At 40.1% G+C, this 18,380-nt stretch overlaps 1 protein-coding gene and 1 long non-coding RNA gene across 3 annotated transcripts; both read right to left on the bottom strand.

Moving 5' to 3' along the window:
- Window positions 1-2,010: 2,010 nt before the first annotated feature.
- LOC106330811 lies at window positions 2,011-5,914 on the bottom strand. The gene is made up of 6 exons (XM_013769225.1): window positions 5,829-5,914; window positions 4,956-5,631; window positions 4,720-4,836; window positions 4,431-4,599; window positions 4,057-4,334; window positions 2,011-3,915 (listed from the first exon to the last, which is right to left on the bottom strand). Exons 1-6 carry the CDS (start codon window positions 5,912-5,914, stop codon window positions 2,011-2,013), a joined length of 3,231 nt encoding a protein of 1,076 aa, XP_013624679.1.
- Window positions 5,915-10,484: 4,570 nt separating this feature from the next.
- LOC106297162 lies at window positions 10,485-11,711 on the bottom strand. Of its 2 annotated transcripts, XR_001261418.1 has the most exons (3): window positions 11,016-11,711; window positions 10,842-10,906; window positions 10,485-10,767 (listed from the first exon to the last, which is right to left on the bottom strand). It is a non-coding gene; the product is annotated as an uncharacterized LOC106297162 (long non-coding RNA). The 2 variants fall into 2 exon arrangements; XR_001261417.1 differs by having other exon boundaries at window positions 10,842-11,711.
- Window positions 11,712-18,380: the final 6,669 nt, after the last annotated feature.

The raw sequence follows: 18,380 nt of genomic DNA on the forward strand, positions 1-18,380 counted from the left end.
TTTTTTGTCTAATCTTAGAAGTAAACTTCAAAACAAATATACCAACCAATCCAATCACTTCAACTAAAACTCAACGACACATACATCGAGTCAGCTAAACAAATACAAACTACACGGCCAACTATTTAACAATTTACAAACTTACTTTCGCAACAAAGAAGACAAAGACGACAACCAAAATCAGTAAAATGACCTAAACAAAAAAAACAAAGTAAATTACAAACTCTGATAAATACTGCTAACAATGATTTTTGTTTACATATTACCCATCAAATAAAAGATAAACAAACACATCTACACGAGGAGATATAAGAGACAATCCTGACAGACACAAAGACACCAACAACATCTCCACCTGCTCCCTACTCTTGTCTTATAAAAATAGCTTACATGCACAATATAAACATGCCTATGCTATTATCTTCTTATGAGAAATGCATAAATTCGTTTAAAACTAATTAAGACCCAAATACTCAGGACTGTCACTCATTTTATAGTTATTTCTACAAGTCTTCATGTATTTGTTTTAAAGGTCCGGTAAGAGCAACAAGTTAAAAAATAAAATAAAAACATATAACAAACATAATAAGGATAATAAGGATAATAAAAATTATTACTTACACATAACTTACACAACTAAACTGGAGAAAAAATATCTAGAAACAAAAAGTACTCTCAACAACTTTAATATAATTTATGTACTCTCAACAGTACAAGAAACAAATTAAAAAGACAAATAAACAATAAGTCTCAGTGACATGGCAAACAACACCACAAACTATATCAATTACATTATTAACACAATTTAGTCATTCGTAAGTAGAGAACAATGCATACACAGTTCATCATCACAACTCTAACCCTATAACAATTAAAAAACTTGAAAAACAACTCAAAACGCAAAATTCACAACTACAATAACCCTAGCAATATTGAGATGAAACAAGAACTCTGTACACAACTCCGCATTTGCGCGGGGGCAATGCCTCTAGTAATTTATAGTAGTAACACATTCATCCTCTGGCGTCTATCACTCTTTTTTGTTGTTGACTATTGCTGTATATAAACCAGTCGATTTTCTTTTATAATTGTGGGTGTTTGCATCAAAACGTAAATAATCTTTCATGAAACTGATACCAGTGAATAGCGTAACTCTACAATTTTAAATTAGGCTTAAGATATAGTTATGTGTCACATATATATATATATAGCCAAAGTGACAATTTCTTACTCGCATGAATTGAATACCGGACTTAGAAGTTTATGCTCTTTATCTTACCTCACCTTTGGTTGCAATCAGACAATTTACTTACCACATTTTTTAACGAAACTTCAGTCACAGGTATGTCTTGGCCTTTACATCTCAAACTTTTAAAATTGTTTATGACAACTTAATCTCGCATGTCGTCTTAGAGCAAAAGGTTTTAACTTTTGCAAACTCAACAACATAGACATGTTAATGCCAGTTACAAAAAAACATGGACATGTTCATTGTGTATGTATTGTTGAGAAAACTACTATATTTTCATATCCTTAAGTATAAATTTGGAATGTTACCATAAAAACTGAAAGTAAAATTTTCGGACCGAGAATGATAACATATTAAATCGTTAAATTTTAAAAAGATCACTACCTAGTGGAGCACTAAACCATTAATGACAAAGGTACTGATGATCTGAATACTTTTTCGGATGTCGATTTGATGTTCATCCGAGTAGGCACAATATGGAGTTATGGACTCATTTAATCCAAAAGCGATCGTGGAAACGGTTTACCAACTTAATGTATTCTACTACGTGCTTCACCTAACTGAGCATTCTAATGCATGTGCCAACATTAAACTATCATCACATATTCACATGTTTATTTTGCTTTCTATTTTCTTTTTTTTTTTTTTTTGGTAAAATGTTAATATTATACCATTTTTGAATTTTTCACAATGTTGCAAGCAACTTATTACACGAAATGAAACAAGAACAAACACAACACAAAACAAGTCGAAAAAGAACCTCAAGGAAGCTGATACGAGGCAAAATAAAGCTGAAGGAGCGAAGGGCCGGCTGGGGAGGGTGCTGGGACTGAAAGGAGCCGGTCACGAAGTAACCTGTCAAGCGCTAGATGGAGAACACCAGGCGAAGAAGACACAGAGGTGAAGATACACGAGTTTCTTTCTCTCCAGATGATATAGATGATGGACTGAAAGAAAAGCTTGAGTAGAATCACTTGATTTCTGCAGAGTACTCGACTGGAAGATGCAATCCAAGCTGCTGCTGAATGTAGATCTTCAGGCGGGTTAGGCAGAATATTAGATGCAAACGTCAACCAAAGCGCAGAGGAGAAATTGCATTCAAAGAACAGATGGTGATGCGTTTCCACCGCTGAGTTGCAGAGCACGCACTGATCAGTCACATTTAGGCCCCATCTTCGAAGTCTGTCCTTACTAGGAAGCCGTCGAAGGAGAGCCAACCAGGACATGAACGTGTTTCTAGGAATGTTTTCCTTGAACCATATGACTTTATGCCAAAACACAACCGGTGCCGGGATCCGTAGATGTTCCCATGTGATCGTGGAAGAGAAAGAAGGCCCAAAAGAGTTCCCTGACTTGCGCCATAAGTAACAATCTGATCCATTCAAGGATGTCGGTGGTTCAATTGAAGTTATTACCCTTTGGATATTCTGAGCAGCCGGGAACCTCCAAGCCCCATCAACCGCTGCATCAGCCACCGAGGCCCCAACCCTGATTCTTAGACTGCGAGGACCAGTTTGACCCGCCACTCCAATTAATGGACCCAAATCTGTCCAGTGATCATGCCAGAAACTAGCTGCTTTCCCATCTCCAATAGTACATCTCATAAGTTCTGATACAATGGGTTTTAGTTGCAGCATACTACGGATTGTTGGTGAGAAACGAGCTGAGTCAGTAGTCTGCCAGAACCCAGTACGGTGGAAAATATGTTTCCTCATCCAGGAGACCCAAATAGAAGCTGGTGCTGAGAAGTACGACCATACTCTTTTTAGACGAAATACTGTCTCAAACTCCTCAAGGTGCCTTATGCCCAGACCACCCTCTGCTTTTGGCATACATATGTCTCTCCACGATACTTGCGCTCCTCTAGCTGACGTTCCATTCGTCCAAAGGAAAGCTGAACATAAAGAGTCGACCTTTGCATAGAAAGCTTTTGGTAGCACAAACATTCCGCTCCAAAAGTTAACCATCCCATATATTACTGAAGCAACAAGCCTTATTTTTCCAGCAAACGATAAGTATTTGACAGTCCAAGAATGCAACTTTCCTGTTATCTTATCAATGAGTGGCTGTAAGGTGGAAAGAGTAAGTCTACCCGGATTTAGCGGCAGGCCAAGGTAGCGAGTAGGAAAGATACCTTGCTTGAAACCCGAGATACCACTTAGTGCAGCAACCTCACTGTCATTAAATCCCCCGAAAAAAATCTCCGATTTTGAGGGATTCATCTCCAGACCTGACATGTTCTTAAAGTCCATCATCACAGGGGAGATTCTAGCCAGCGAGAGACGAGAGCCGTCAGAGAATATCAGGAGGTCATCAGCAAAAAGAAGGTGTGTGACTTTAGGGTCTTCACACTTTGGATGAAGCTTTATCTTCCCCTGTACCGCAGCCTTTTCAAGGATCTTTGATAGAGCTTCCATCACCATAATGAACAGATACGGAGATATGCAGTCTCCTTGTCTTAAACCCTTTTTTCCTTTGAAAAACCCCGCTAGCTCTCCATTTATAGACATGGAGAATCTCGGTGATGTTATACACTCCTTGACCCATTCCCGGAATACTAGAGGAAAGTCCTGCGCCTCCAACAATTTCATCAAGAAATCCCAGCAGATGGTGTCGAAAGCTTTCCTAATATCAACCTTCAGCATTGAACTCTTTGCACATGTAGCCTTTTCATAATTCCTTATCAACTATGAGGACAGAAGAACATTTTCTCCAAGGCTTCTTCCTTTTAAGAATGCAGATTGATTTGGGCTAATGCAATGTTGGAGTATAGGTTTCAGGCGATTGTCAATGATTTTTGCTATCACTTTGTAAGCAATGTTGCAGCAACTTATCGGGCAGAATTCTCCGAGCTTGCAAGCCTGAGAAGTCTTAGGAATTAGGACTATCGCTGTATTGTTGAGGTCCTTTAGTAGCTTTCCATTTCTAAAAAACTCTTGGACAGCAGCAACAAAGTCATTACCCACGATTGGCCATGAAGATCTAAGGAACTCGACCGAGTAACCGTCTGGTCCGGGGCTCTTGCTAAGAGGCATAGCGAAAACAGTCTTAGTAATCTCCTCACTTGTTACATCCTTCAGCAAACCTGCTTTTTGTTCATCGGAGCATCTAAAGTCCATGAGTTCTCGCAGCTCGTCCACTGTTGCTGGTGATTACATCAAATCTGTCTCGCCCAAGATGCCTTTGAAGTAGTCTACAGCATGCTCCTTGATACCCTCAGTTGTGTTTATCATGTGATCCTCTGAGTCCCTGAAGAAGTGAATATGGTTCCTGCTTGCTCTCTGGATCACTGGTTTCTGGTAAAAGGTAGTGTCCCTATCTCCTAACTGGTGCCACTGAACCCTAGATTTCTGCCGATAAAACTTCTATTCAGCCTTAGCAAGCACTTATAACTTTCCTCTTTCTTCGTGCTCTTGCCTAGCAGTCTCAGTATCAGGATTAGATAGAAGCTGCCTCTGGATCAAAACAACCTGAGACGCCTGTTCCTTTACTCTCAAGGTGATACCACTGTAATTTCTTGCATTCAAGTTCCTCATAGCCGGCTTGAGTAGCTTGAGAGATCGAGCAAGCCTGAACTGCTGAGATCCCTGAGTTGTCTCAAACTTCCAAGAACTCCTCACAGTATCCAAATAGTCCGGATGATCAATTGTATGATGGAAAATTTGAATGGTTTAGGTGCCCGCCGAGTCTGAGAAGGCATCCTAACCAAGCAAGGTGCATGATCAAATTTTTCCGGTTCCAGGAATTCACAAAAAGAGTCAGGAAACAATTGAGCCCAGTGTTGGTTGAATAGCGCATGATCAATTTTTTTCGCCACTGGGTTTGCATCTTGATTGTTCCACCAAGAATAAGTGAGGCCGTTGGCCTGAGCTTTAAACAGTTCAGCCTCCTGCAATGCCAAGTTGAAATCCTCCATCCCAGCAGTATCCACATCAGTCGTCAAGTGTTGGGAGTGCTGGTCTGATCTTAGTATCTGGTTGAAATCCCCTAATACAGCCCAAGGGTATCTCAAAGCAGGGGAATTAGCGTTTATAAAAGCCAGTTCATCCCACAACTGTTGCCTCTCCTCAACTTGATTAAACCCATATACAAAGCTAACCGTGAGTGATAGGTTTTCAGCCAAAATAAATATGCCACAAGTAACCACTTGAGGCGAAGCTTGATAGATCGTCACCGATATAGTCGGATGCCAAACAACGATGATCCTTGCTGGAGATTGGTTATCCGAGTTCGCAAAATGCTTCCATCCAACTGGAAGAGCTCCTGAAATCCGACTTCCATTGTTGTGTTGTATTTTTGTTTCAAGATACACTCCAAAAAGGGGTTTATATTTTCTTATCCAGTCCTTGACTGAAGTGTGGCGTGTTTCGCTATACAGACCTCTTACATTCCACGCAAAAAACATGATTCAAAAGATGATTAAGCTTTGGTAGCCTTGCGGCTACTCTTCCGGTTCAAAACCAAGAAGAAAGGATCGTTCGAAGCTCCTGCCTTATCAGAACCTGAGGCAGAACCATCATCTTCGTGATAAATATGAACTGTGGAAAATCCCAAGTTCCTATCCAACGAGACCACCTACTTTGGTGATGACTCCTTTATGCATGACCTTTCGGCTGCAGGTTCTTTAGTTGAATTCTCAGAAGATTCCTCACTTCCTGCATCCATCGATAATTGGAGATCATCTGTTGACTCCTTGGGTGCTATAAGAGCATCAATTGACTCGCCATGTTGGCATTCTTATTCCACACTTGGTAGAACACTTTGTGGACTAGAAGGCCCGGTGCTAACAGCAACAGAAGCGTCACTGCCCCTACTGCGGTCCCGTCTCCTTGCTCGGGCTGATCTTCCAGGTCTAGAGCGCTTTCTACCCTTGGATTCACGACTCATGGAACGAGCTGAGGGAGGCACATCTTTTCGAGTAGCTGGTGGAACTATAGGTCGCCATTTTTGAGCCTGGAGATGAACATAGGTGTTGTCTGTGGCCAAACTTCCCGCAGTTTGTGCATTTTTCAGGCAGCCAGGGGTAAGAAACAGAGATCTCCACTTCCCTCCCATTAGAAAATCCTGACACAATCCTGTCCGGCAAGGTAGTCAATAAATTAACTTTAACCCACACTTTAGCAACCTCGAAATTTTCTTTTCTTTCAATTTCTGGTGCTAGTGAAACAGGCTTTCCTACTGCAGTTGCAATTCTACTCAGACTCTGCTGGTTGAATAGAAGGTAGGGAACGCCTCTGAGCTCTACTGGCACCACTGCTGATGTTAGTTGAGGCTGCTCAGGCGTAAACTCCGGGGACCAGGCTGCCACGAACATTGGGCATCCCTTTATCATCCAGACTTGTCGACTCAGCAGAGCATCCCTGGTTCTCTCATTTGTAACCTTCAGTAAGTAAATTCCTTCTCCAATCTTATGGACAAAGATCCTAGGTCCTGTGCGAGCCCAAATCGCATTAACAACTCCAATAATCCTTCCCATAGGTGGCACATCCCCCGGGAAGCGAGCGAACACGAATTCCTTGAATTCCACCTTTGCAGATTCAATGTTCTCATCAGGTATCATCACAAATGGAGCACCTGACACATGAGATGTAGGCGTTCCCAGCTCTTGAAGCAAGGTTGACTTTTGAATCCTTGCAGACAAAGTCGGTGCCACATACGCCGACGGAGGAGAATCAGATACAGGGTCCTCAGCCTTCGTCAAGTTTGCCGGTTGAGGATCTGAGATAGTCATAGCACTGGAAGATGAACCTTCCACAGCACACGGAGATGAAGGTTCCATCTACTTCTGGATTTCGCCCAACAAATCGAGCTCACCAGCGAGATCTGGAGAGGACTTTTCTTCCTGAACATCACCAGCAACAGAGTGAGCAGTGGTTGCGGGAAGAATAGCAGTTTTCTTGGTCGCAGCAGAGGTCCCTCTACCACGAGCCGCGAGACGACCTAGCTTAGTAGAGGCCGCAAGCATCGAAGCACCAGGTTTTTTACGCCTCCCCATTGAGAGGGAAAGACAAGTTTACAAGTAAGAAGAGGAGAGACAGAGAGTTCTCGACAATGGCGTGGTGCCGGAGCCGTCGGCGGCGAGAAAGAGGTGAAAAACCCTAATCGCCTTTCAGTCGCCTTTTAATGTAGTTGTTTTGTTTGTCTGGGTTTACTGAAACTTCCACGAAAACTGTAACAACAAATCAGTTGTTCCGAATTCTGAAGATATATGTTAAGGAATTTGATTTAGTATACATACACAGAAGATTATTAGTAATTTGTCACTATTAATAATTTTGAATAAAGCTTTGCTATCGGATATTTTTAACGTAAGTTTTTAATTCAGGTCATTGTTTTTTTTAATAGAATGTAAAATTAATTCAGAATAAAAAAACTTCTTTTGTGTTTACAACTTGTTTCTCTCTCTGATACTACTTGCTAAGATAAGAAATATTTAATTGATCAAAAAAAAAAAAAAAAAAGATAAGAAATATTTAACAGCCCTACAATTCTTTTGCTAGTCATCAAGAACTTATAATACATGAGCTAGGTGTGACGTGTGAGTATATAAAATTCGAATTGCATTAAGCTCTTACTCGTACATTCAACTGGTACATCCAATTTTGGGTCTGCAGCAACTCTTAAATAAGTCTTCGCATGTACCCAACCAAACTATATAGTATAGGTATCTGCATCCACATGCATTAGTCTAAAAATATTCCAGCCAGACTGTGTCTTAGCAGTCAACTCTATAGTACTAAATGCGTTTTTCCAGGAGCCGACCGGATCAACCGACGGAGGCGGACCTACATGGAGAGTAGGGGGACTCCTTAAATAATAAAAAGTTTCTTTGTAAGCCGTGTACAAAGATCTATCTTAGCACAGCTGGTAAAAATTTCTTTTTCTGACACCCCTTAAGTACGCAACCCGAGTTCGATGTACGTAGTTTGCACCTTTTTCTGATTTTATTTGTTTCTTTTTGTTACAGGCCAAAAACCCAATATATTTTCTGCATTTTTATGTAGACCCAAATTAATATTTGGGTTGGACAGTTCACTTTAGTTATTGTTTTTATACATTTACGTGGGTTTCTAAGCCCAAATTGAAGATTTTTTTTTTTTTTAACCAGAAGATTTGTATTTTTTTTAGTTAACAATTTGACAATCCAATATTATATGTAATCAATATTTAATAAAAAATTTAATTTTAATTATTATTATTTAAATATATTCAAAATTAATAAATAAGTTATTTTTGACACCGGTAAAATATATTTCTGGGTCTGCCACTGTTAACCAATATGGTATATCAAAATAATAATAATAATAATATATATATTGTATAGGTATCTGGACATGCCAAGGAGTTTGTATTGGATACTAGGCTTTTTAGATTTGGATACTTGGGCCTTATAGTCACATAGTGAATTCTTACCCGATCCATTATTATATTGCAATTGTGAATTCTGAAAATTTATTCATTACAAACAAAAAAAGTCAACCTATTTCGCGAGTTTTCAGATACTTCAACACCTTTAAATTCAGGTATTATATTCCGTATGTTTTTTTCAAGTTTTCATGTGTAGTAAATTAGTAGTGCAAATCAGAGCTACTATATGATACGCGACATGAAAAACACATCTATTTTTTTTCCAATAAATAGACTATAGTTTTACTAGGGGTTGGCCCGCCCTACGGACGGATAAATCTACAACAAAATTATTTAATATTTCAATATTTTTAATTTCATAAAGCATTTTAAAACAATGAAGATATTTTAAATTTAAGACTATATTGTAAATTTGATTAAAATTTGTTGGTTTGAGTTGAAATAACCGCTAACAAATTTTTAGTGAACATAAAATAATTAAATAAAACAAATTAAGGAAAATTTAAGGATTTATATTTATTTTTTCGATTTTATTTCATTTTGATATAGTAGAAGAAAATCTAAAATAAAAAACAACCGATACATTTTTTGTAAGTGTTTCAAATTTTAATATTTTACACTAATTAATTTCTAACGATATTAATTAATCTATTTCCAAGCTAAATAAATTGAAAATATAATATAATGTAATAATATTATAAAAATTTATATTTTAAAGTAATATATAAATAGTTTCAACAATGTCATAGATAATAATTAATATATTTTATTTAACAACAACTGATGTTTTATAATATATGTTTGTTTCACTTTATATTAGATTTTCAATTTATAATGAAATTTTATTTAATTTTTAGGATTTTATAAATTATCTTTTGTAAATTATTTTAGCATTTGTTAAACTTTGTCTTATAACAAAATTATTTGTTTGAAATTTTGCTCATGCTATTTGAAAATATTTTTTTACAGATTAATAGTTTTATAAATTAATAAAATATTACATTTTTAATTGAAGTTTACTTGAGTTTCATACCACATCATATCAAATAATTTACTTCGAACAAATTATAGTGAACCAAACCGAATCGTAAGTTAACCAAAATAACTAAAATGTAGTGTAACCGTTAATAATCGGGAAATTAAGATGAACCAAACAACATACATGTACTTTCTGAAATTTGTTTTTTTTCTTGAAATGCTAAAACCAAAAAACAAATAACTCAATCCTTATTTTTAGTGTTGGCTATTTTGGCGTTGACTTGACTGGTAACCATCGAAGAACATTAGGAATAAATAGGAAAAAATGAATAGGAATAAAATTTTGGAAATGATGAGGAATGAGAGTTTCTTATCAAAATAAACAAGGAACAAATTTGCATTATAATTCTCTACAAAAAAGGGAATGAAAAGGAATGAAGAGGAAAAAATATTCCTCATGAATGGTAACATTTTTGAGGAACGTTAAGGAATGTAGTGTTCCACTTCATTCCCTTGGTTACCATTCAAGGTGTTGGGGGATCTAGGAAATTGAATTGTCGCGGGTACTTAAGGAAGCTTTTTTAATGTCTTATGTTGTTTTAGTTTGTTTGCCATAGTCCAAAGTTACAGATTCACACGTTTTTTATAGCTACAGTTCTCGTCTTCGTAATTTTTGAAAAAGTAGTTTAATTTTTTTTTTTTTAAATGTAGTTTAATTTCATCTATTATGAAAGTTGAAACCAAAAGTCGAGACCATGAAAATACATGTTGTGCTCAAACTTTTTTAAAAAAAAACTTTGTTTATTCATGAGTAAAGAATATAAACTTTTGAGGTCTGTCACATAAATATAAGATAACATTATGAGGTTTTATTTCATAGAACTGCATGTTGTGAAACTCACTTTGGAAAAATCTATACATGTCTTGAGATCATACTCACACTCTATATGTTTCAAAGTATTGTACATAAACATAACGATCAAGATAAAGGCATGAACATGATACATCAAACAGTGAAAACCAGGAGCATCCTCATCATTCTCCCATCGCATCCTCTTTTCCCACCATCCAATCCTTATCTCAGATTACACACGCAAAGACTTCACCTTTATACCCCAAAAAACACCAACTAACCAATCCGCTATCTTTTCCACACAGTATATTTGCTTCTTCTGTAAATCAGTGATGGCTTAATAATAACCATCAAGCTATATCAGTCTACTCCGACTAAAACCCTACAACTTACCAAACAGGGATACAAAGCAGGAAGCTTGAAGAAACCAGTATCAGATCAGAGATAACATATCCAAACTGAAGAAGATGAACACACGTACCAATATCAGTGTTAACAAATTTAGCGAGAAAAAGCTAAAACAACAAAGAGTGTGAAAAGCTAAAACAACAAAGAGTGTGGTCATACGGTTGAAGATTTCAAGCGAGGAGCTGATTCCTGAAACTAAACGAAGAAAGGAAAAAAAAAGGAAAATTCAATTAGACCATTAACACCTCGACAAAAATCGAGAATCTTAAAAAGATGATAACCCTATAAGGGTCTGATTAATATCAGAGAGAGAGAGAGAGTGAGAGAGAGATTGGAAGCTTATGGAATGAGAGCCGTCAAAGTTAGATCCTTAGTTTTTAGATGCTGAGACATATCTCTATAGCAGAACGATCTTCTTCTGGTATTCGGACACATAAGGGCATCTTCTCATTGTTCTCTTCCCTACTACGACGCTGCCGAGCTGATTGATCTTCAATGTCTGTCGAGAAAGTATTAAATTGTTTGTATGAACAGAGGAATGTTTGAGTAAACATGAGGCTCTAAGATCCTTCAATCATATATAGACACTTTAGAATTTCGGCTTAGCATATGGATTCTTTATCTATCTCGAGTGTGCAAGTCCTTGCAGGATATGTTCAATGCAAGCTAGCCAATCACATCAAACACAAATAATCCCATAAAATCAAGTTGGCAAGTATAAACCATAAGCAACATCTTTGTTCGCTATCATTGCTGACATACACTTGTTCTAATCTAGTGGATTCAAATACAATATTTAACATCATATATTAATCATCTTTGTCTAGTTAGCCAAAATAAGTCCTTTTAAAAAAAAAAAAAAAGGAAGTATAAACCAATCAAAAAGAAAAAGGAACAAAGACTTAGAGCATCATTATCCCTATAACTCCATTTGGGTTTCTTAGTGACTTGTTTAATAATAAAAATTAGTTAAAAAATTTAATTAAGAAACTTATAGATTTTGTGCTCCATTGGGAGTTTCTTAATGAAGGGTTCTTAAAAAAAAAATTTAAACATTGTTGTATTAAAATTAATTTTTTTTTTAAATAAAACATAGTAAAAATAGATTTGAAAAGAAGATGTCATATATGTGATTAAAAAGTAGAAATTGTTTTTGATTACTTTATGTATAAATTTTGATCACAAGATACACTGCAACCAGAATAGACATTCACTAATGATCATCTAGTTCATAAGATCAAGCACAAGAAATAGAAGTCATACTACATACCGGGCAACAGAGAGCTGAGTAACGTCTATAGCACTAACGCATATCCATTTTGCAGCATCAGTGCCAAACAATGCTTGTCCAGCCCACCTATCCATCAAGTGAACAATAAAAGAAAAGATCAATGAGATGAAAGCACAGCATATAATGATATCCACAAGATATCTTACCATGGCAAACTGATATAGCTTGCTCCAAGCGCAAAGTTTCCAACCCATCCATTTTGTTTTAGCTGCAAATAAATGTATTGATAAGTGCTAAACTCCAAAACAGCGCTGAAATATATATATAGAGCTTACCTTAAGAGATGGAGCAGAGCATAATGATAAACAAAGAACCTCTAAAGGCTTTGTCACATCTCAACACAAATATCTATCTCTCTCTGATTATCCATGAGTACTGCCACACAGACAAATCTCTTCTTTTAATTACTAGAAATCAACAGATTGTATAAGATGTTAAACAGGCAAAAGGAAGAGTTTAGTTTACCAAGTGAAATGATGTAAACAGGTACAAACTTGAGGGTTAAACTGTATTAAAATCTCTATCAGGATTGATCATGTTCAGACAGATAAAATTTGAAGCATCTGAAAAGCTCGCGATCAGACATACAAAGAAAAACAAATCTAACAAACCGACTGTTCCATACATCATTTACAACTGAACACATCTAACAAATGATACTAAACAATTTAAGAGACAGAAAGAACAAACATCAGTTTGTCATTTATTGACTGTTAAATGATGATGTTCAGACTAATCAAGTCTGAAGAGACTGTAAAGCTTGCCATCAGACATATACACACAGCAAATCACGACAAACACATAGCTCATTACATCATTTACTATAGAACACAGATCAGAAATGACACTAAACAATCACTGAACGATCTAAGATGTCAAAAAGAGTTCCAACTTTAACAACGTAATCGACATTTCAGAGCAGGCACCAATCAAAAGGACCCAACTTTCACCTCTACACAAACTCAAAAAGAAGAAAGAGAAAAACCTTGACGAGGTTTCCAAGAGTCTTAGTAGATCCCCTGGAAGAAATGAAAACATCATCAATCCCAGCGAACTGAAGCACCATCTTAGGAACCCTAGCCGCCACGATACCAGCACCTCTGGGAGCAGGAACCATCCTCACCGTAACGGAACCACACTTCCCCATAACCTTACAAGGAACCGTATGCGGCTTGCCAATTTTGTTACCCCAGTACCCTCTCCTCACAGGAGATGACGAGAGAAGGGAAAAACAGAGATACGCCGATTGCACGGAGGAGATGATACCTTTCACAAAACCAATCGTCCTCCCGACGGAGAACACGAGAAAAGAGGAGAGAAAGGAGAGAAAGAAAAGAAAAGAAAAAAAAAAAAATTAAAAAAAAAAAAAGAAATTAACAGTTTCATGACACGTGTATTAAGAAACCGCTTAATGATCGGTTGCCAAAACACTTCACTAAGGATCGGTTACCATAATTTCTTTCTGTTTTGATTTAATTAAATGTAAAAACCCTACCAAGAAACTGCATTAATGATGGTCTTAGCAAGATCAAAGACACGTTTATATCCCTTGATGAAACCCAACACTTTCCCATCAAAGTTATGAGTTATGAGTTCAATCAAAGGTGAAATCCTGAATCCTGATTTATTTCTTCTGTAACCATGGAGGAGGGAAGGGGCGTCGAATGAGTTGTAGTGGTTTAAGTGATGTAAATGGGGTCATTAATTACATCGATTGGAGGCTGGCCAGAGACGTTACGAAGCTGGATTTGCAGATGAGTTGTAACAGGTAAGTGATCAAACGAATTGGGCTTTCGGTAGATGATTAACTGGGCTCCTATGTGAACATTACATCCATTAATGAATAAGGCTTTAAAGATCATCAAATAACAAGGTCTAGCCCAATAAGCAGGAGATCTACTCGGCTCGGCGAGTAAAGTCATCGTCTCGGCCCCAGAGTGCATTTAGTCGACGGAGCCGAGCCGACCAAAAGTGTATGGCTCGAAGGAACTCCCCGAAGACACATCTACTCGGTCCACTTGGATAAGACCCAAAAGACATGCTCAGATTAGGGAATTCCAGGACGAAGAGCTTATAAAAGGGGAGGAAGTAGCAGCAAAAGGGGATCGACATTTTACACACACACACTGAGCGGCTAGATCTAGGGTTTTAGTCTCTCTTTACTTCTAATCGCTTGGTACCTTCTCCGGTTAGCTCTTCGAGCTCCGGCTTGTCTCCTTGATTTCTTGTCACTCTTGTAACCCTCTTGATCAGATCTAATAAAACGTCTTCAGTCATCCCACTTTCGAGTTCTTTCAACCTAGTCGACTGAATCCCGTACAAACAATTGGCGCCCACCGTGGGACTGACTAAAGTAACGTTCTAGATCTACATTGCTCAAGGCGACGCAACCTTCGGCGCTTCAGGCGAAGAACCAACCCCTACGCCTAAAGCCGCGCCACCAATCTCCGCAGATTTCATGAGCTCCGTCATGGCTCGACTCGCTCGACAAGACGAAGTTCAGAAGACCACCAACGATCAGCTAGCTGCTTTGGTCACAACACTCACTGCTCCTGACGACCAAACGAGCCGTCCCCAAATGATACGCCGTCGCCTCTTCAACACAAAACCTACGGCGACGGGCGGCGACCACGTCTAAGATGATTCGGAGCCTAACGAACTCCTCCCCGCTGACGCTCCCCAGATAGGACCAGATCTCGCGACCATACACGATATCGCCGAGCTCAAACTCAGTTTTCAGCAAATGAGCTCGAAGATCCATCAAGCTACTAGTGCAGCTCCGCAAATCGAGAGCGTACTCGCCGCAACCTCATGAACTCCTTTCACTATCACACTAACCAACGTGCAGCTCAGGAAGATAGAGAAGCTGCGCCTACCGGAGTACAAACCCGGCGGAGACCCCGTTGAACACATGACAGCTTTCAATATCGCGATGGCACGGGATCGACTCTCCGATGAAGAGAGGGACGCTGGCTACTGTCAACTGTTTGTCGAGACACTCCACGAGAAAGCCCTGACCTGGTTCTCCCAACTAGAGGAGAACTCGATCGGAAGCTTCTGTGACCTATCGGCGGCGTTCCTCAAGACGTACATTATGTTCACAAAGCGCAGCGCTACTGCTTCTAGCCTATGGAACCTCAACCAAACCAAAGATCAGAGCCTCCGCGACTACTTGGAGAAGTTCAAAACGGTAGTCTCAAGGATTGCAATCCCAGACGAAATCGCCATCGATGCCCTGAGGAACACATTGTGGTTCCGCTCTAAATTCTGAGAAGACTTATACCAAAATCCAACCACGTCGCTCCAAGACGCTATCGCTCGCCCTTACAACTTTATCCAAATGGAAGAAGATACAAACGCAATCATCAGCAAGATGAACGCGGCGAAAACTCCAGCGACGAAAAATGCCAACACGTGAGCAGAACCAAGCCAGCACGCTCCTAGCGACAAAAACGGCCGAAAAGAGGGTTACATGTATATCGTCAATGAAAATAACGTACCGATTTCGACCATTGTAGTCCGAGGAGAAGGGTGGAACAAATGGGTCAGAGAGCTCGACTCGCCTGGTGAACCAACTGATATTGTTTGCACGACTCAACCTGCAATAGCAGCAGGTCCAAGGCGGGTCCTTCCAGAACCGTCGATCTCTCCAAGCATTGCAAATATCACGACGTCAAAGGGCATGACACGACGGAGTGTAAATCACTCTACGCGCATTATCTCTCGTCTCTCGCCAGCGGCGACATCAAATTCGAGCGCCTAAAAGCTAAGCCCAAAAACGGCAAAAGTTGGAGCAAGAATAAGGAAACAAGAGCTCAGCGCAAAGCGGCCGACAAAGGCCGACAAAACGAAACGCAGTAGCGAGACGAAGATAAAACTCCTAAGGACGACGGTGAAGACGACTCCTCAGCTGACGAAGAACAGTCGGCCAACCGCAGGCGCATAGAAGTTATACTCTCTCAACAAATCCTATCGTCAGACGACGAGAACGACGATGCGCCTATATCCGGAGATCTGAGAGATGTTCTCAAACGAAAGCTCGAGCCCGAGGACGACAACAGTTCCGAAAATACTGATATTTGGTTAACGCTGAACGCAAGGAAGTTCCAACGTAACTCGACCAATGGTCATGTCCTCAAAGAGCATCCGAAACGTCCCAGCGGTGATCTTCGAGACAAACTCAACGCTAGCATGTGCGATCTTCGCGTTCTCCTCAACCGCTCGAAGCCCACCGGATCTCCGGAGACGGTTGGAACAAACTAAGACGCCAGGCAATCCTACACTGTCGCAAAACGATGACAACACATCAGCTGACCTACGCGACTTTTTAAATTCCAAGCGAGTAAACACAAGACAGCGACTAAACGTCATTATGGGCGGTTCTCCTCCCTGCAGAAAATTCTGTTCGCTCTGTCAAGTATTACCGTCGGCAAGTCGCAACTTCGCAAAGGTGGCCAACTAGTTCGCCAAATCATCCTCCGATAACCTTCTCGCCTGATGACACCGCAGGGATTCACATCCCCCACAATGATCCTCTTCTTGTCGTTCTCGGAATTGGGGAGTACGACGTCACAAAAGTACTCATTGATACGGGAAGCTCCATTGACCTCATCTTCCGAGGAACGCTGCAAAAGATGGGAGTGGACCTCGACGACATTAAGGCATCATCCAGGACATTAATTGGCTTCAATGGATTTTCTGAAACGATATTGGGGACGATTCGTCTTCCGGTACGCGCATGCGGAGTTACTCGAACGGTAAATTTCACTGTCATAAGCACGAAGGCACCATATCATGCGATCCTTGGAACCCCGTGGATACTCTCGATGCAAGCAATCCCATCCACTTATCACCAGTGCATTAAATTTCCCGGTACGGACGACACAATTAAAACGTTGCGAGGAGATCCGAAGGCCGCTCGAGACCTACTGATCGCCACTGTTAAGCTCCAACGTTCTTCTCTACCCGTTAACTATGTCTCTCCTCCGATCTCCAAAGTTTGCCCCCAGAAAGAAGAAGTTCTCGAGTTGCCCATCGACGACACGGATCCAAGCCAGACCGCACGAATCGGCGCATATCTATCCGAGGATATGCAGCAGTCAATCCTCGACTTCCTCAAGAAGAATATATCTACCTTTGCATGGTTCATGGCAGACATGAAAGGAATTGATTCAGCAATAACGACGCACGAGCTTAATGTCGACCCGACCTTCAATCCCATTCGACAAAAGAGACGAAAGCTTGGGCCCGACAGGTCAAAACCTGTGAACGAAGAGGTCGAGCGGTTACTCGGTACCGGCTCAATCGCTGATGTGCGATACCCTGAGTGGTTACAAACCCAGTGGTGGTCAAGAAGAAGAACGGGAAGTGGCGTGTCTGCATCGACTTCACCGACATAAATAAAGCATGCCCAAAAGACGACTACCCTCTTCCCAATATCGACCGTCTAGTCGAATCCACAGCCGGGAATGAGATGCTCACGTTCATGGATGCTTTCTCCGGATTCAACCAGATCATGATGCACCCTGATGATCGCGAGAAAACGGCCTTTATCACAGATTGGGGAACCTACTGCTCTAAGGTCATGCCATTCGGCCTAAAGAACGCGGGGGCAACTTACCAACGACACGTGAATAGAATGTTCGCAGATAAGCTGGATAACACCATGGAAGTATACATTGATGACATGCTTGTTAAGTCGCTACACGCCGCCGATCACCTCCACCATCTACGAGATTGCTTCGAAACTATCAACAAGTATGACATGAAGCTAAATCCGGCGAAGTGCACTTTCGGAGTTTCCTCAGGTGAATTCCTAGGTTACATCATGACACAACGAGGAATTGAAGCCAACCCGCAGCAGATCTCAGCGGTCATGAACCTCCCAAGTCCAAAAAATAGTAGAGAAGTCCAACGGCTCACGGGTCGGATTGCTGTACTCAATCGGTTCATCTCTCGATCTACCGACAAGTGTTTACCATTCTACGATCTCCTACGCGGGAATAAGAAGTTTATCTGGAACGAGAAGTGCGAAAAAGCATTTGCTCAACTCAAACAATATCTGACTACACCGCATGTCCTCGCCAAGCCGGATGCCGGGGACGTTCTATCCCTTTACGTCGCGGTATCCCCCGCAGCAGTCAACATTGTTCTAATAAAGGAAGACCGCGGCGAGCAAAAACCAATCTTCTACACAAGCAGGCGTATGACATGACCGGAAACGCGATACCCAA

This window comes from Brassica oleracea, chromosome C1, assembly GCF_000695525.1.
Source record: "Brassica oleracea var. oleracea cultivar TO1000 chromosome C1, BOL, whole genome shotgun sequence".
Classification (NCBI taxonomy): Eukaryota; Viridiplantae; Streptophyta; class Magnoliopsida; order Brassicales; family Brassicaceae; genus Brassica; species Brassica oleracea.